Source organism: Euphorbia lathyris, chromosome 7 (assembly GCF_963576675.1).
Source record: "Euphorbia lathyris chromosome 7, ddEupLath1.1, whole genome shotgun sequence".
NCBI classification, from domain to species: domain Eukaryota; kingdom Viridiplantae; phylum Streptophyta; class Magnoliopsida; order Malpighiales; family Euphorbiaceae; genus Euphorbia; species Euphorbia lathyris.
Window position 1 is genome coordinate 33644524 of NC_088916.1, and position 20297 is coordinate 33664820.

At 35.9% G+C, this 20297-nt stretch overlaps 2 protein-coding genes across 2 annotated transcripts; both read right to left on the reverse strand.

Moving 5' to 3' along the window:
- Positions 1–4809: 4809 nt before the first annotated feature.
- Positions 4810–7045, reverse strand: LOC136234892 (pentatricopeptide repeat-containing protein At1g43980, mitochondrial). The gene has a single exon (XM_066024390.1). The coding sequence runs from the start codon at positions 6959–6961 to the stop codon at positions 5075–5077; it is 1887 nt and encodes a 628-aa protein (XP_065880462.1). The 5' UTR covers positions 6962–7045; the 3' UTR covers positions 4810–5074.
- A 5843-nt stretch (positions 7046–12888) lies between these two features.
- LOC136235047 (putative pentatricopeptide repeat-containing protein At1g77010, mitochondrial) lies at positions 12889–15907 on the reverse strand. Its single transcript, XM_066024561.1, has one exon. It carries the CDS (start codon positions 15664–15666, stop codon positions 13603–13605), a length of 2064 nt encoding a protein of 687 aa, XP_065880633.1. The 5' UTR covers positions 15667–15907; the 3' UTR covers positions 12889–13602.
- Between the last annotated feature and the right edge of the window lie 4390 nt (positions 15908–20297).

The following is a 20297-nucleotide window of genomic DNA, read 5'->3' on the forward strand; positions in this document are numbered from 1 at the left end:
TGTCTAAACCTAATCTAACTTGTTTCCCAATGCAGGTGGAAGAGTGAGGGCGAAGACGTGAAGACGTGAAGACGGGAATCAGCTAAAATGTTGATTCTTGCAGGCCAGCTCGTCGAGCTGGCCTGCAGAGGCCAGTTCGACGGGCTGGTGATGCCCAGTTCATCGAGCGACTCTCGGGGGTCCCCGAGACGCGATTTCAACCCGAATTTGATCTCGTTCAACCTGCACACACACATAAACTACAAAAAAACATTAGTCCAAAGGCTAAATTGACCCACCAGTAGTTAGATTTGAGTAAAAACTCCTTTTGGTATGACCTTTGGTGGATCAATTAGCCGAAATAAATAAAGTGAAGTTCACGTGTGTGCTATTTTGGCAATATTTTGCCTGAAAACAATAAAAAACGGCTAGAAACTACAATAGTAAATAAAACATATACTAAAACTAAATAACATGTACACATGCATAAAAGTGCGAGAAACGCTCGCTTATCAAACGAAAACTAATCAAAACTATCCTAAAAATTGTACCTAAAGATAGGGGTTTTTGACCCCTATCAGGGGACCCTCTATTCCCTTACCTATTTATTTTATGTCTGGAGAGACTCTGTCACATGATTGATGATGCTATTTTTAATCATCAATGGCACCTTATCCGCTTATCTCGTGGTGGCCCTCTTCTCTCACATATTATGTTTGTTGATGATATTATTGTCATGTTTGAGGCTAATATTGGTCAGGCCAAGATTATTCAGAAGGTTCTCAACTGTTTCTGTGAGGGGTCAGGATAGAAAGTAAGTATTATTAAGTCTAGAGTATTCTTCTCTAAGAATGTTTCTTTACTCGCTAGAAATGATATTTGCTTTGCCTTGGGAATCATGGAAATGCAAGACCTCAACAAGTATCTTGGCATGCCCATTATTCATAACTGAGTATCCAAGAAGACTTACAGCTATGTGGTGGATAGGGTGAATGCTCGCCTTTTGGGATGGAAACCAAATGTCTTGCTTCGGTTAGGATACTCACCTTGATTAAATCAGTCACATGGCTATTCCAATGTATGCGATGCAAACCACTCTTTTGTTGTCACGTCCGTGTCTAAATTTCTAGAAGTGATATATTGATACTAATATATATTATAAATATTGGGTGTGTGATTTTTATTTAGTGCTATAGGAAAAGTTTGGGGTTAATTCGATGGTTTTATGTGTAAATTAAAAGTTTGGGGTAATTTTTAAAAGATTATATAAAGATGGAGGACCAAACTGGATATTTTTCAGATTTGAGATATGTATCTCAAATGTTCTAGCGATCATCATCTTCTTCTCTTTTATTTATTTATTTTCTTTCTTCTGTATCTTCATCAGTTTTCTCTCGACCGTATCTCCACCGTTTCTTTGATTTACGGAGTTTCGACCATCCGAATCACTTGAAATTTAAACCATAGCATCCTCACGCATAGATCTAAGTTCTAACTGAAGAGTTTTTGAGTTTCGGAAGTGTTTGGAGGGAAAACGTCTTAGACATAATTTAAAGGAGAATTGAACGGGTGTGTTTTCTTCAATTAATAGCCAAAGTAAGTAACTATCAACTATATTTTGAGTTTTATGTATATATATATATATATATATAATCAAAGAATTTTCAAAAATTGATATCTTAGGGTTATACGGGAATTTTGTAAAATTGGTTCACGATCTTGCTTTTTATTGTGAAATTATAGTTCAAATGAAGCTATTGACTATGATTATATGTGAATTACAAATTTTACTTGGTTATGTTGATTTGAGATTTCGTTTGGTTGATTTATTTGGAATTTTTTTTGATTCATGGTTGATATTTTGGAGAATGGAAAAATTATGAGCTTGATTATGAAATATATACATATATGTTTTTGGTTTATATATATATATATATATATATGGAATAAAATGTTTGGTATCCATTAAGAGTGATCCGGTTGGGTGGTTTCGAATCTAAAGACCATATTTAATGAGAAATATGGCATGTGTACACAGTCTGAAGATCTATCGGATATGGCAGAGAAGTGTCGGGTAAGACCATATGGGATAGGCAATGTTAAAGAGATGTCTCGTATATGTTGTGAATTGTGATTGAATTATAAGGGGATGAACTCAAGAATGGATACACGATTATATATTTTTGGTTTTTGGTTTAGTACCTTGACTATATTATGAACTTAAGTTTTGAGTATATTTTATAAGGTTTTGATTAAATCCTTTATAAATGTATATATGTAGCTATGTTAAGTAAAGTTGGTTTTTATAGCTGATAGGTTCTTATTGAGATTTGTGTCTCATTTTTCCAAATGTTTTTAATATTTTTGTTTCACGTTTCCAGAGGTTTTTGAATCGCCTTAATTGGACTCCGTATTAAGAAGTTAGGTTGGAAACGACATATGTTGGTCATTTTAGCTTTAAACCAGAATTTGGTTTTTGTTTTGATTTTTCTCCTTATTCGAGGGACAGTGCTACTGGTTTATATAATAAGTCAGTGTTAATGTCTCACCGTCTTATCTGATCTTATTTTAGGCCGGGTTTGACATTTGCCTTAATCAATCTGTCGCCGGATCGATTGTTGTAATATACGGTTTTTATAGGGAGGGCGGATGGTAAACGGAAAATTCACATTGTGAAGTGAGAGAGTGTGTGTAAGCCTAAGCAGAATGGGGGCTCGGAATTAGAGAGGCTCGACGTTCTAATCTAGCCTTCCTTGCAAAGTTGGGATGACAACTCATCTCTAGCTCGGAATCCCTGTGGTGTAAGGTTATGTTGTCGAAATACTGCACTGAGAAAGCAAGGATGAATATCTTTTGTTATACGGTTAAACAGTCGTATACTTGGAGAGGGATCATGGCAGGGGCTACCGTGTTGATGCTGGGACTATCTCGGGTTCTTAATAACGGACAATCTATCCGCTTTTGGACCAACTGGTGGTGTGGTTGTCCATGTTGGAGCAGCAGGCCATCAGAAACATCCCGCCAGATCTACTACATGCGTTTGTAGTAGAAATGTGGAAACCATCTTATGGATGGAACTGAGACCTTTTAATCTCGTATCTCCCACAGGCTATGATTTTCAGAATTGCTTCGTATTTAATCTTTGAGGGTATCGATCAACCGGACAATTTCTACTGGGATCCATCTTCGAACGAGTTGTTCAGCGTAGCATCGGCATATAAACTTTTAAACGGTATAGACGCTAGTTTGAATGAACAGATTTGGCTGAAGATTTAGAGCTTGGACATACCCGAAAGCTTGAAGTTCTTTCTTTGGCTTTGTGTGCAGAATAAAATCCTTTGTAATGATAATAGATTCCGATGTAACCTAGCTCCCAATGGTGACTGTGTGTTCTGTAGGGAACCTAAAACAGAACTACATCTCCTACGAAACTATGGGCACACCAGGAAGGTTTGGAACACCTTTGTCCTCTGCATCTCCTTGCTTGGTTTTATAGCATGGCCATGGATGAATGGTTTGAGGTTAATCTGACTGCGATTGTGATGGTCCGTGGGTTAGTTGGCCAAATATTTTTGCCATGGGTATTTGGTGGATCTAGCGTTGGCGAAATGACAGAGTTTTTTCAAGTACTTCCTCGGATTCAGACCGTTCTGGCTTCATTCGTCATCAAGCAAAAATCTATGTTAATGCCTTCCTACGTCTCCACCCCCTTCCCGCCATATGAAGGTTTTTGCGTGGATTTTTTGGAAGGCTCCCAAACATCAGTGGGTGAAATTGAACTTCGATGGGGCGAGTAAAGGCAACCCAGGTAGAGCTTTGGTTGGCGGGCTTCTTTGGGATGGTCATGGGAATTGGCTCAGTGGTTTCGCAACCAACATAGGCATTTGTTTCGCCTTCCTCGCGGAGCTTTGGGGGCTATTCTTCGGCTTGCAGCTTGCCTGGAACAAGGGCTTTAAGCGAGTTATTATCGAGCTTGACTCGAGAGTTGTGCTTTCCTTTATGACTGGGACTATTGCCCCCCTCCACCCCTTCTCGTGGTTGATCGCTCAATGTCTAGAGCTGCACGACAAACCTTGGGGGACATAGTTTGTGCATTCCTACCGGGAAGGGAACCGTGCGGCAGACTGGTTGGCTAACTTCGCAGGGAGTCTCTCTCTAGGGCACCATGAGATTGATGTGCCGCCGATGGGCATTCTGGAGATCATGTCTGAAGATCGGCGTGGAGTGAACCTTGATCGATGGATTTATATTTAGCTTTAGATTTTTGCTTTTTCTTTTTTGTTGTCTTTCCTCGGGCCGTTTCTTAAGCCCTCCTTACCTTACCAAAAAAAAACAAAGGAAGCAAAAAAAACCAATAATTATGCAAATTTCGGAGAAAGTAACAACATGGAGAGGAGTGGAAGTTTGATTCTTTTCACACCTAACGGATGAGAAGAAAGGGTAATGTATCATAACCTTTTTGGATGTCCTCATCCTGCACTAATTTTACCTTCAAGGAGTTTGTAGTGGTGGGTCACCGGAGAGCCTCCATTTTGAGCGGCGGACAGACACTGGAGAGAGAGGGGGGAAATATATATATATATATATATAGACAGAAAGAAAGAGGAGAAATAGAAAGGGAAAGCTAGAGAAAATAGGATGTGGTTCCTTATTTTTTTTTTAAATGAAAGAGTTAAAAATTGATGACGTGCTAGGTTTGAATCCAGTGTACACCATGTTGGAAGAAGGTCATCTAGTATATAAAATTGAAAGTTGTAAATTAAATTGAGGAGAAAAGGTTTTATAGTTTACCCAAGAAAACTTGAAATCTGAATATAAAGATATACTTGATTGATTGATCCCAACAAATAACTATGAATACAAACAATGTTCCTATGTAAAGAAACAAAGGTAGGGGGCAAAAGAGAGAAAGCCGACAGAAGGGTTAAGTATGAAGTGCTGAATTGAACACATAAAAAGAGGTCAAGATTTCCAAGATGCAAAATGAATCAAAACGTCACAAAGGGTCCCTTCCCTTCTACCCGCACGGTGTAAATGACTCAACTACAATGTGCCGAGGAGATGCTCATCTATACCTGCTGAAGATTTCTGGATGCTACAAAAGGAAACCACCTTCATTCTCCATATCATGATCGAGCAATCTTAATAACAAATAAATTTCCTCGCCTCCATGATGATTTAACTGCTCTGCCTCGAAAATATACACAAGGTTTTTTATTCCAATCCAACTGTATCCATCTACAGTCTTAAACTTTTTCTTTCTCATGGTATTCTTGACTCTAATAATGTTCTCCCATTGGCCTCTTGTTTCATATATCCGAGCCAATACTAAATAAGGGAAAGATGTTAATGGTTCCAACTCCATTAGCTTCTCTGCAACTAATTCCATGTGTTTCAAGTTTCCATAACTAGCACAAGCATGGAGCACTGATCTCCAAATCGATGAATTCATTTCAAAAGGCATTGCTTCTATTATGCTCATAGCTTTGTCAATCATATCACCTTGACACAACAACTCAACAATGCAAGCATAATGCTCACTTCTAGGACTAATCCCATAGCTTTCTTGCATTGATGAAAATATAGCTAGGCCTTGATCAACAAAACCTCCATAGCTGCATGCTAATAAAACTCCAGCTAGTGTTATTCCATCTGGTTTTGTACCTCCATCTAGTAGCTCCTTAAATGTGTCAAGAACATCAAGCAGTCTACCATTTTTAGTCAAACCCATAATCATGGTATTCCAGCATATCAAATCTCTTATTTTGATATTCTCAAAGATTTCCATGGCATAATCAACGCATCCACAATTAGCATACATCTCCACAAGTGAGCTACAAACAATATCATCCAGCTCAAGACCTAATTTGACAACTAAGGAATGGACCTGAGTTCCTCTTTCTGCTGCAAAAGTGGAAATACAGCTTAGAATGCTACTGATTGTAAACTCAGTAGGCCTAATACCCTTCCTCAAAGCAAGAACAAAAAGTCGGAGAGCTTCCCCTTCAAAACTATTCCCTTCATAACTTGAAATCATAGAATCGCAAACTGCAGAATCCCATTGATCTAGTTCTCCAAAGAGCTGCACTGCATCATCCAATCTGTTGCATTTGGAAAACAGGTCAATAGTGGCACTTGAAACAATGGTATTGCAAAGAAATCCCATCTTGATACAGAAAGCAAAAATTTGCTTACCCTTGTCTAAGTTTCGCAAATGAGAACAACAAGTAATTACTGCACAGCATGTAAACTCGTCAGGTGAGTACCCTAAGGATCTCATCAAACCGAACTGTTTTAATGCCATTTCTCCGTAACCTGATTTACAGCATCCTGTAATCAAGGAATTCCAAGTGATAATATCGGAGTCTTCCATTGTCAAAAACACGCCAAAAGCATAAACAGCATTCCCAAACTTCCCGTACATGTCAATTAAGGAATTCCCAAGTACTAGATTTGGGATGCTTAACCCAGTTCGGATCATGCTGCCATGAAGTTCTTTTCCATGAAATACATTGAAAGCTATGGAAATCATAATGGAGTAGGTGAACACACTTGGTCTCACACCCATATTCTGCATTTCCTTAAAAAAATCGAAAGCAGATTGAGAGTCGCCATGCGAAGCAGAACCAGAGATGATGGAATTCCAACTAACAACGTCCCTTTCAGGCATTTTATCAAACAGATAATGTGCCTTCTCATACTGGCCAAGATTAAACATTGCTTTCAAGCAAATGTTCCAAGATATAGTATTTGTACTAGTTATATCAGCAAATATTTTGAAAATATCATCAACAGGAGCAAACAAGCGAGAATAAAGATCAAGATAGCGATTTCCCACATAAGTGTGAGTATTAAACCCAACTTTGATCAACTGGGCATGAACAATCTTGGCGAAAGATAATGAGTTTGCTGACAAACAATGATCTATAATGTGAGAGTAATAGGAAAGTGTGGGTCGAGAGATTCTACGAGTTGTGTACATAAAAAGGTTGTGTTGTGTGATGACGAAAAACTAGGAGCACTTTCATCTCCTATGTAATTTTACCTTATAAAGGTTGTGTTGTGTTTGTTCTTCTTCTTGTAGTTGTGCATTCATTCACACCACACGATTTGGACAACTTTCATGGGCAGATGGATGGGACTTTCAAAAACTGCTTATCCAGGTCCAGGTCTATGCGGCTCTCTACATTTGCCAAACCCGTGCGTGCTCAAATCCTGTTTAACTCGCCCATCTACTCTCAGCACTACAAGTAATATAATTGTAATTTGTAACTTCCCTGCCTGCCTGCCTGCATATAATAATAATAATAATGGTTTATTTCCTGATTTCAGCCCGCCAACTCTACGGAAAAGTAAATGTTTCGGGTAAATTTCATCAATGGTGTACAACCTTTATCCTATTTCACACTTTGGTGTACAACCTTCATTTTGTCTCACTAATATATACGAACTTATAGATGACCTCCTAGTTTGGTGTATAACCGGTTAAAATGACCGGTCAACGCCAGTCAACGCGCCACATCATCCATTTTTCATCTATCCCATTAAAAACGTGGGACCCACTTCTTCTACAATTACTAAATTACCCCTATTAATTGTCCCGTGTTCAATCTTTCCCTTTCACCCCTCCATCTTTCCCTTTAAATCTTTTCTCTTTATCTCTCTAAGCTCTACTTTCTCTATCCAATTTCTCCATTATCAAAGCTTTCATTATCAATTTCTGCGACTCCGCCATAAAAAATTTCCTCTCCCTTTAAAATCCCAAATTACTATTATTTCATATCTAGCGGACTCATTGTAAATGCCTTTGAATCGCTGGACCCAAACATACCCACCACTATCTGAACCCACTCTCCTTGGATCTGTTCTGTTAATAAATTCCATGTGCAAAGTAGAGTTAAATCTGTGCTTTCTAGAGGGGCGATGATTTCAATCAGTTGATTCTGCTACAATTAGTTGTGAGAAATCAAATGAAAGCTTATCTTGGCTTGATTCGCAACCTGTGCTGTGAAACTGAATAGAAAGAAGTGTTCCTGTCGGCGGCGGTTGTCGTCTTCTCTGCACCAGGCCAAGGTCATGTGAACCCTTCTACAAGTAATATAATTGTAATTTGTAAATTCCATACGGCCGATGGAATTTCAACCGTCGTTGACTACGCTCCAAAACTCCAATTTACTGGAGGAATTAAGTGCTTATGATGCAGAAAATCAAGAAATGGGAATTAAGTCCTTATGATGCAGAAAATCAAGAAATGAACCAATTTGGATTGCAGTGTTTGTTGGGAGATGAATTGGTACAAGATGCTTTGTTGTGTGGAGTTGTTTCGATGTCCCTGGATTTTGATTAATTGAATTTGTTAGTTGTATAATATAATTAATTTACATGTAACCATCCACCTACTTATGTGACAAATGAAATGAGAAAATCAAATCACTTTAGTGAAGGTTAGAGAGAGAGAGGGGTGAGTTAGAGAGAGAAAGAAATTTAAAGAGAGATGAGTTAGAGAGAGAAAGAAATAGAGGGAAGAAGATGAATGATAATGTTAAAAGAGAGAAACAAGGATATTTTAGTAATTGTATATTTGAAGGGTCAATTTTTTACTTTTTGACCGGTCAACTGCTGAAGTGGCACGTTGACTTAGCGTTGACCGGTCATTTTAACCTGCTATACACCAAATTGGGAGGTCACCTATAAGGTCGTACATATTAGTGAGACAAAATGAAGGTTGTACACCAAACTGTGAAATTGAGTAAAGGTTGTACACCATTGATGAAATTTACCCTAAATGTTTCTAATACCAAAACGTCATAATATGTAAATTTAAAGACAACCTTTAATTATCAAATATGAAATCTTCAAAATCTATCAAAACCACCATATACTAAACCATTTAGTTAAGGGCCAATTCCAAATCTAGACCTAATAAGGGGACTCATTAACATATTTGATACACTTTCCTTCCATTTTATTAAATTAGACACTTTCATTAATTCTGGACAAAAATACCCTAACTTCAATTCGCGCTTCTTCTTCACTGTCAAACGTCTAGTGCGTTTCATATTCATCTCTTTCGTTCCGCAATTCATCTTCATCTTCATCTTCTTCATTGCACTTCGACATGGCAGGAAAAAGAACCGCAACCGAAAAGGAAGCACGAACCAAACTTAAGGTAAGTAGTCGCACACAACCGAAATGACATTGATTATACATTTACAGTAGTCGCACTTAGGTGAACGACTGTTAGATGCGACATCAATGGAAGTTCAAATTTCAAATTACAGTTGTTATTGTAGCATTTATAATAACTTCTGGTATAAATGCGGCAACAATTGGCTAGGTTTTAAGGCACGGTATGTATCTATGTTGTTATTCTTGCATTTACGACAACTACTGGCGTAAATGCGACAACAGTTGGAGTTGTTGCCGTAAATGCTACAAGTCCCATTTACCTAAAATCCTTGTCGCATCTAGTGATGAATGCGCTTGGATGCGACAAGGATTTGCGATAAGTTTATTCTCTGTGTCGCATCTTCTGTCGTAAATGCGATTAACTGCTAGTACTCCACCTTTCAAGAACTTTCCACCAAGATCTCAACCATCTGGTCCTAAATTGTTGTCATGTTTCATCTGTACTGGACCGCACAAGATGTCTGATTGTCCGAAGAAGTCATCTCGTTATGCAATGCATGTAATACAGGAAGAAGAGAGTTCCGTGAGTGAAAGGGATCGAGGAAGTTCAGAACCTTCTATAATGGGGGCTCTTCGGTTCTTGGGAGCATTGGAGAAACAAATCAAGGAAACGGGAGGTAGTACAAAGAATGGACTCATGTATGTCGAGATGGTAATCAACGGTAAGAATATGAGAACATTAATCAATACGGGAGTCATCGATATCGCAGATATCAAAACTTCCCAATTGGGCGTCCATGTACTCAGAGAGACGGGAAAGATCAAGGAAGTGAACTCCCCAACACAATCTATTGTTGGAACGACGCATATATACCTTATAAGTTAAGGCCTTGGACATGCACTAAACGGTTCACAGTGGTACCGATGGATGTCTTCGATGTAGTTTTGGGGTTGGATTTTATGAATAAGCCTTCGCCATCCCCATGGTGTCGGTAAGTTGTCTTCTTTTCATAAACCAATATCCATGCGTCATTCCAATCATGATGAGTACAATCCGTGAGAAGAACTGCATCTTGGCAATACAACTTAAAAATGGGATAAAAGGGGGCTAGATGTCCTATTTGGTGGTTCCTAAAGGTGATGACTCGGAGGGGAGTGTCATCGTCCCTCGAATCCTCGAGGGGATGGTGAGGGAGACATCATGTCAGAAACATTACCAAAAGCTTTACCTCCGCAACGGGACATTGATCATGCAATAGACTTGTTGCCGGAAACAAAATCCCCAGCAAAAGCTATGTATCGAATGGTGCCTCCAGAACTAGCAGACTTGAGGAAGCAGTTAGACGAGTTATTAGAGGCAAACTTTATTAGACAGAAGTCTGCGGTTGTGCATAGATTATTGGGCCTTAACAAGATCACTGTGTGGAACAAATATCATATTCCAGTAATATCTGATCTGTTTGATCAGCTTAGTGGAGCCAAATACTTCACTAAGTTGGACTTACGTTCCGGGTATTATCAAGTCTGGGTAAAGGAGAGTGATGTGCCAAAAAATGCTTGTGTGACTCAGTATGGATCTTTCGAATATCTTGTTATGCTTTTTGGACTAACAAATGCTCCGACAACTTTCTGTACTCTAATGAATCAGGTATTCAAAGATTGTCTTGACCAGGTTGTGGTGGTCTACCTTGATGATATCGTCGTATACAGTTTTATCCCTCGAAGAACACCAGGAGGACTTGAGATTAGTTTTCCAAAAGTTACGGGAGAACAAACTCTTAAGTTGTCAAAATGTGCGTATAGATAGACGAGCATCAAATTTCTTGGTCATGTCATCGAACAATAGAGAATCTGTATGGACCAGAGAAAGGTGAAAGCAATTGTTGACTGGGAAACCCATTCGAATACAATGGGGTTGAAATCCTTATTGGGGTTGGCTAATTAATATCAGAAGTTCGTTCAAAACTACTCAAAGAGAATTATTACACTTACCGATCTATTGAAGAAAGATAAAAAGTGGCAATGGACATGAGGGTGTGTGAAAGAGCTTTCGAGAGTTTAAAACAAGCAGTTCTTACAGACTCAGTATTGGTGATCCCAGATATGACCAAACCATTCACAGTCCAAACCGACACGCCTGATTTGGCCTTAGGGGGGTCATAATGCAAGATGACTAGCTAAATAGCATTTTAGAGCAGGAAGCTCAGTGGCACGAAACGACGATACTCTACTTATGAGGAAAAAAAACTACTTACCATTGTGCATTGCCTTAGAGTTTGGCAACACTATTGATCCAAATTCGTGGTGAGGATGGAAAATACAGTTGTGAGCCATTTTCTCACCCAATAGATGTTGGCCTCAAAACAGGCACGATGGCAAGAGTTTTTAGCAGAGTTCGACTTTGTGTTGGAGTATCATTTAGGGAAGTGCAATTTAACCGCCGATGCATTGAGTCGGAAGTCAGAGCTAGCAGGGTTGAAACAAAAGGCTACTTTGTCTAGTAACCAACTATCTTCCTTGTTACGATAGCAGATTCAGGAGAACCTACAAAACCAGACGCTTAGTTTTTGTTCTAACTCAGAACACAATGAATGAACTTAGAACTATTACACAAATGAATACAATGAGTGTGTATGGATTTTTGCTCTGCTTTTAGAACTTCAATAATGATTCTCTCTTGAATTCAGCGTTGATGATCAAGTCCAAATGAAGCAATTGATGGGACTTTTATAGTGACACTTAGAGGCTGATTATTTCGAATTTCAAAATAACCGTTGAAGGGAAACAACTCTTCTGTCCCTTTCATCCTCAGTAGCCAGTATCCTTAGCCAATGGTTGTTCTTCTCTTTTCCGTTCTGTCTTCGAGATGCCACGCTTCTGAATCTTGACAGAGGCAACCTGACTGTCTAACCAAATGAGGCAAAGGTTCCAGGTTGATCAGGGGGACAAGCCGTCTGAAGCTTCTGTTTTTTTCCTTATTTGGTGATACATTATCAGTTGATCATAATCAACGTTTGATCTTGTCTCTTGTGCCTTGATCTTCTGTCTTCGGAATCAGTCTTCATTTAGGCATGGCTTTGGACTTCTGGATCCTTCTTGCTATTGGGCTGAAGTTGATCCTTGGGTCTTTAATCCATTCTTAAGGCCTTTGACTATTTCTTTCATACTTATACTTTTAATTAAACATACACTTCAACAAACATATTAGCCCAAATAAATCAATATTTAATTTTAATGTGTTATTAATTATGAGAATATTAATTTCCTTGAATATTTTTGTCATGTGGAATTGTGTTTCAACAATTTGGACTTGTCACTAGGTTTTCTTGTGCTCTACCATCTCTAGTAGTTATCCCCTACTACTATGGGATGAGACCTCTTGAATGTATTTTTGTTGCTTATATATGAATAAGATTATCCATGTACTATTCACTCTCGTGTCTCTGATGTGTTGCCTATAAGATTGTATTGTATGTATAATATATTTCCCACGTACGGCTTGTATCTAATCTTTATACGTGATTATTGTAGATAGAGTGAGTTTTTCTTGACTGACTTACTTCTTGGAATCGAGTAAGCGCTACACGAATTCATTGGATTGGCCCAATGATACCCTGCTTTGCCCTCCCTCCCTGCAATGCTTTCGAAAAGGCATGGGCTGCAATGCTTTCCAAAAGGCAATCCCATGGAAAATATCGAATTAGAAAGGAAATTACATGAACCCGTGAGTATGCCAAAGTCAAGTTTCCTTTATAGAAAGGGATATTTTTGGTTTTAATTCACAACTTCTTGATTTTATACATGGACAACAACACCAAAATCCAAAAAACAATAAACAAAATCAGAATGACATGATAGAATTACATTTATATATGTATATATATACAGAGATTACCAAGGATGCTTAAAATAATTCCTAATAAATCATTTCAACCGGAATTTATAAAAAAAAAAAAAAACGCAACGCACCTTGAAAAGTATAATAGTAGCAACTGCTCCAATTGTACTTCTCCAAGAACCTGCTTATTATACAAAATCTTCTGCAATATAATCTGCTGTATAGATACGGGCCAGATCTTTTTCATGACGCGATTCAGCCAGCGAAGAGATTCAGAATTGGAGAGCAGCTGAACAACTCTTTAAGGCACAGCTACATGGAGATTAAAAATCCAAATTCCAAATTTTCCAGTTCCTAAATCATGAATTCATAGAACAAAGGTCAAACTTGTTATTAGGAATATGCTGAAAAATCTACTTTATCTGTGATTGTTCAACTCAAACCATATCAGTAAATTGACCAATTGTTTTCCAATTTCTAATTCTTGCAAACTTAAACCCAGATGCATGACCTTATGTATGCTCTTCTACCTTTTGCAGATTAAAGAAGCAGGAAAGGAAAATTGCAAATGTAGCAACTGCAGCCCCAATTGAGAAGTAACAGGGCTGTGTCCAAATATCAAATAATGTGGTTAAGATGGAATATCTTGTGAATTACTATCCATGGGCATATTTTCTTTTCTCAGCCCAACTGAATCCAGGATGTTTTTTTACCCGCTTCTCCCTCATTACCTCTCTAACAATGGCTGAGCTTTCCCATTCTCCAGTTGTAGCCAATATGCCCGACAGTTGCACATATGCAACTGAGCTGTCAGGATCGAGTTCAATGATTTTCTGAGCCACCCTTTCTCCAAGAACCTTATTTCCATGAGCCACACATCCTCTCATCACAGATGACCACATGCTTGCATCTGCCTCAAAAGGCATGTTCTCTATAAGATCCATTGCTTCCTGTAACCAACCAGCACGAGCATAGAGATCAACCATGCATGAATAGTGCTCAATTCCTGGAACAATATGGTATTCATATTTCATAATATTAAACCATTTCCATCCCTCCTCAACCAGTCCACAATGATCACATGAAGATAAAACACCAAGAAAGGTAATATCATTTGGCCTAATACCCGAGTGCTTCATTTCATTAAACAATGTCAGAGCTTCCAATCCATAACCATTAGTAGCGTACCCCATCAACATTGAATTCCAAGAGACTTCATCAGATTTTATCGTCGTGTCAAAGATTTTTCTTCCATTCTCAACAAAACCACACTTGCAATAAAAGTCTACCAGGGAGGTAGAAACGACCTCATCAAATTCCAGCCCAATAATGATCACTTTTGCAAAAACCTGTTCACCAAGTTCGAGTGAAGAGATACCAGAACAGGCACTGATCACACCAGCAAGGCTAAACCTGTCCATCATCAGATTTAGTTTATTCATTTTATGAAAAAGATCCAATGCGTCAATTGGACAACCATTCTGAGCAAGACCAACGATCATTGAATTCCATGATATCAAGCTTTTAATAGGCATTGTTTTAAAGATCTGTTTTGCATCCTCAATTCTACCACAGCTGCTATACACAGTTATCATAGAGTTCAGCAAGACTGTGTCATAGGCTTTGAGCTCACTGAACAACTTGCAAGCATCATTAGGACTCCCACATTTGGAATATGAATCAATAAAAGAAGAAGCGATAATGACATTCTCACCTAATCCCACTTTACAAACATAGGCGTGCATTTGCTTACCATGTTGAGTAATCCGAGATCTACTGCAGGCAGTCAAAATAGTTGGCACTGTCGAGGAGTCTACCTGAATTCCTCTTTTGTGCATCTCATTGACTAGTGCAAAGGCTTCCATTTCCTCATTATTGCTAACAAATCCAGAAATCAACGAGTTCCATAGCACAATAGATGGATTACTTTTTCTATCAAACATTCTCCGAGCATCACTCATTCTACCACAATTTGCATAGCCTGTAATAAGGGCTGACAAACAAAACTCATCCACCTCTGCCATCATACTCAAAACATGATTTGCGTTGTTTAAATCGCCACACTTTCCATACAGATTAATCAATGAGGTTGCCAACACTGAGTCAAATTCCACGTTATCAATTATAATTCGAGCATGGATTTGTTTGCCCCATTTAATAGCTCTCAAATCAGTACAAGCGCCAATAACAGTAGCCAATACAAACATATCAACAAATAATCTTTCTAACGGCTTTGAATTCAATTCCATGAAAAGCCTAACAGCTTCCTTTAAATACCCATTTTTAGCATAACCATGAATCATCGAATTCCAGGCAACCCCATTTCTGTTTGGCATATTATCAAACAACCTCCTAGCCGTATCCAGGTCGCGTACTTTAACAAACCCCGAAATGACCACGTTCCACGAATAATCATTTTTGAAGGGCATGAAATCAAAGAGGTCGAGCGATTTGAATTCGTTTCCTGAATTCATAAAGCCCTCTATGATAGTGTTCCATGAAAAACAGTTCCTCTTAGGCATTTCATTGAACAGGTTATGTGCATCGGTCAAACTCCCACAGCGGAGGTACATTTGTAGAAGGCGATTTGCTAAGGAAACAGTAGAATTTATGAGACCCTTCTTGAAAAAGTGAAGGTGGAGTTGTTTCCCCTGTATGATTGAATGCTGGGTGTTTAGGGAATTGAGGAAGCGAGCCAAAGATTGAAGTTGAAGTTCCATAGCCACAAAGAAGCATTACTAAGTGTACCGCATTATAGATGAATCAATAGCTTTGTTTTCAGTGATTCAAGGCGTATCATGCATGCACTATTAAATATGGCCGCAGTTTATGAGTCACTCCTAAAATGGATATTCTGCACTTCTTGTGTTGTCTCAGTGTCAAATCAAACCACAGTTTCAGCTAATTTCCAATTGGAGTCATTCCTTAAAAAAAGAATGCTTCTTTTGATGACAACTTTGAAAAGAATGCTGGGTTAAAAAAAAATCTACTAAAATGCTCCAGCTAGTTTAAATAGGTAACTGCCATCATTAACACACACTGCCACTTGCCACATATAAAAAAAAAAAAAAAAAAAAAACAACCTACAAATAACATATCACTATAATACTCTCTTACTTCTAATATTTATGGTACATAAAACACTATACATTCACTCATAAATAATTTTTATCCAATAAAATAATTAATTAAATACTTATTAATTTCATAAAAAATATTTATCCAACAAAATAATTTTTTTTTTGGTAAGAGTATCCAACAAAATAATTAATTCAATGTTTATTATAATTTTTATAAAATTTAATAATTAAATAATAATAACAAAAATTAAAAGTTTAAAATGCATAATCAAAAGTACGAGATTAAAATACGAGAACAAAATATATAAATTTTTTAAATAATAGATTAGGTGCAAAAATATCTCTAACATTTACAATCTGAAGAAATTTTACTTATAACATCCAAAATAATGCAAGTTAGGTCAATTTTGAGTCATTGTTATAAAACACAAGTATTTAATTATATTAAAAGTACTAAAAAAAGTTTATATATTAAAAAAATTTAATTATTAAAACATATATATATTAAAAAAAGTTTTTTTAATACTAAATGAAAAAAAGTTTAATTATAAAACACAATTTTTTTTCTACGGGAGTACTAATATATATGAAAGTAATATAAAATAAGGGGCTATATGGAAATGTTATTGTTTTAAACACAAACAATTTCTTTTTAATTACTTAGTAATTAGACATAAACATAAAAATAAAATAAATAAATAAATAAAGTAAACTGACAGAAGCAGTGAACTAACCAATGGGAGATGTAGAAAGTTTGTTATCAATATTGGTAACTTACCAATATTGGTAACAGGCTATCTAATGGTTGGAAACAACCAATCTCTTTAAGTAACAACTAAAGAACAGCACGAGAGATGCTCTAAGGAATCCTGTGTTTGCTGGTTTAAATAATTAAGTGACATGGATCATTATATTTGAAATTAATATTTATTTTTTATATTTTTTGCTTGTAAAAAGTTTAAGTAAGGGTGAGTCTATCCACTCCCAAGATCAGGATAAACCACAGAACTCGATAAGGGTTTAATATATTTTTTTTATTAATAATTCAAATCAAATTAAATTAATTTTGAAAATAATTGATTAATTTTTTTTATAAAGTTTTAATTAAATGTGAATGATTTATTTATTTTTATAAAATTCAATGATTTGTATTTTCTTAGTAATTTTAATATTTTTTCAGTTTTTTATAACTAGAATTCTATGAAACAATAATAATAAAATATGAAATTAATTAAAATAATATATTAGAATATAATGAAAAACTAAAAATTGAATTAAACTACAATTAAAATTAAATATTATATCTACGATATAAAAGAATTACCATCCATGTTAAAATGGAAGCAACATCAATATATTATGCTATAAACTATTAGAATCAATATTTTTCTAATGTTGCACGTGAAAAAACTTTATCAATTCAATATGTTATACATATATATTTAGTATTTGCCTTAAAAAACTTCAATACATATTAATAAAATAAAATTCATAAGAATTAGACACAAATTCATCTTGATGATAATCATGTTTGCTTGATGGGATTTTATAATCACCAAGTATTCGAATTCAATTATTCATTAGACTATAATAACCCAATATATCCAATTGAATCAACTTAATGTGATGATTTTTCCTATTTTCATCTTGTAATATCCCATCAAGACATTCAATCAATTTGTTCTTCATTCTTTCACTGTATAGACGCTCGCAGATATCACTTCTTTGACTTCATTAATATTTTCTAATAATTATATATTCTTGAACAAGGCCGGTCCTGGCCTTGATTTTTGGGGCACAGGCCCAGGGCCCATAACCCAAATATTGTTTTTAGTTCAGTAAATATTAAATAAAAATTATAATTATTAAAGAGTAAGCTAGTCTTTATGCGATTTCTTCCTTCTCTTCTTCTTGCGATTTCTTCCTTCAGAGCCATCTTCTTCGTTTTTGCGTCTTCCCTTCTTCCTTCTTTTTTCTGTTTTGCCGCTGCTTGCCGTGTCTGACTTCCGTTTTGTTGCATCATCTCCTTCTGTTCTGCCTGCTGCTGCTTCCTTTTGGTTTGCATTTGCTGCGTTTGTTTGTTTGTCTGGTAGGTAAGTAAAAGTGAATTCATAATATATTAGTTCAAATTAGCATAATGATTTTGCTGTGCTTTGATTTATGTTTTCGTATGTTTTAGATAAGTTTGATTTGATTTGATTTTTTTCTATAATTTTGCTGCTTTTATGTTGATGAGACGAACCCATTTTTGTTTTTCTGTTAGCTTGTTTGCTATTTGAATACTTGAAATCAAGGCGATTGAAGAAATACCACCATTGATCATTACCTGATAATTTTTATAATTTCATACACTGATGATGAAGTATAATTTCTATTACTATACTTTTCTTTATATAATTCAGTGCTTTCTAAGTAAGCTACTACTTAGTATGCAGTAGTACTTTCTATGCAACTATTCACAGTTCAGTACTTTATATGCAGGAGGGTATATTTTTATGATAATATATCTATAACTGATTATTTTAGTTCCCAATGACAGAAAATAATCCAGGATGGAAATATAGTTATTTAAAAAATCCTAAAGTCTCAAATTTTGTACCATGTAACTTACTATGGAAAAGTAACTAATGCTGGTGTATAGTGCAAAATTATATCAAATTGGAGGTAATAAAGAAATGTTAGAATCCTGTGTGGTAAGAATTGACATAACATATGGAGCAGAAACAGTTTGTACTGGTGAACTATGATAGTAATCTGATTGAAAATTAAGATGAATTGGAGAAGATGAAGTCAACCCATATGGTAAGAGTGATTAACTAGAAAGGATGGCTTAGCAGTGACTAGATGAGTATGTTTGAGAAATGATATCTGTTAAATGTTTAATTTTTTAAAAAAATTTGCGCACAATGCGCTTACATTAAAGAAGAAAGAAAAATCCCCACCAAACCCGGATGTGATTTGAACCCATGACCTCCCAAGTCATAGGTAAGCTCTCAACCACTAGGCTAAGAGCTTCATCACAAAAAAGTTATTGCTTAGGTGGATCGAACTTGAGACTCTACATCTACGCTCAGATATCTGTTAAATGTTTTTATGGTTAAGAAACATGAAATAGTTGTTGAACATAGTAGGTTGAAAGCCTTATTTTAGACCGTGTATTTGTTTATATTTTTTTAAATAAGCTCTCTTACTTTGATTTTGGCTTTGTTTACCTATTGTACTTGTAAATTTCTGCCATTGATTTTATGATGCATATAGTAATTGATGATTTCTTCATCCGTTGGATGGAATCTAAACCCTATTTGATTTGAAGGGCATTTCTTTTCAATGATGAGATTAGTATTCAAAGATGAATTCATACAGATTTCTGAAACTCAAGAGTTGTTAAAGATTTGAAACCTTACAAGTAGCTCAAATAGACTCAAAGAAATTACTAAGCAACTACATGGAAATTATTGGGAACATCATGGTAAAAAAAAGAAACAGATGAAAAAAAAGACTGTGATAAAAGTAACTAAAATGGAAGTTTTGATGATTTGGTGAGAGTGAAATACAAGTTATTCCATTTAGGGGAAAATGGGTGGTGAAAGGGATGGGCTTGGAAAATGAGCCAGCAATGGATGATCAATTAAGCTTTGAGATGGGAAATTAAATTGGAAAAAACTAAAAAGCTCTCTACTTTATGGAATTAATTTTGTATTAAAGGGTCCAATTTTATTTTCTCGTCTCGGGCCTATAAAAGGTCAGGAACGGCCCTGTTTTTGAATTTCGTAAGCAAGAACATAAAACAAACAAAGGAATGGAAAATACAAATGAATAGACAAAAAAGTTAATTAGGAGAGAATTATCTTCCTCTCATTTTTTCCGGAAATAAAAGAGAATGTCAAGATATAGACATATAAAGAGGAGAGTGGAAATATTTTTTGCCCATTAATTAAAAATTTTATTTTTTTCTTAATGGAGTATTAAGTCCATAAATTAATTTTAGTTAAATAGAATTAAATTGCAAATGTAACCACTCAGTAAAAAAACATTTTATAATTAATATGTGAAATTAATTCTATTAATTAGAATCATTATGCTCAACATTTGAGAATCTGAAGAGATTGAAATATGTAATAATATTTTTTAATTAATATTTTCCAACAACTTGTTCTATGATCATGTTTCATTTTCATCTATTAAAAACTCTTAAAATACTAACAATTTTGTACAAACTACAATATAATAGTTAAAAACTATATAAGCCAATGTTGTAAAAACAATCATCT

Excerpts from the sequence above, each read along its gene's own strand:
- LOC136234892 (XM_066024390.1), bottom strand. The coding sequence starts at position 6,961 with ATGTACACAACTCGTAGAATCTCTCGACCCACACTTTCCTATTACTCT.
- LOC136235047 (XM_066024561.1), bottom strand. The coding sequence starts at position 15,666 with ATGGAACTTCAACTTCAATCTTTGGCTCGCTTCCTCAATTCCCTAAAC.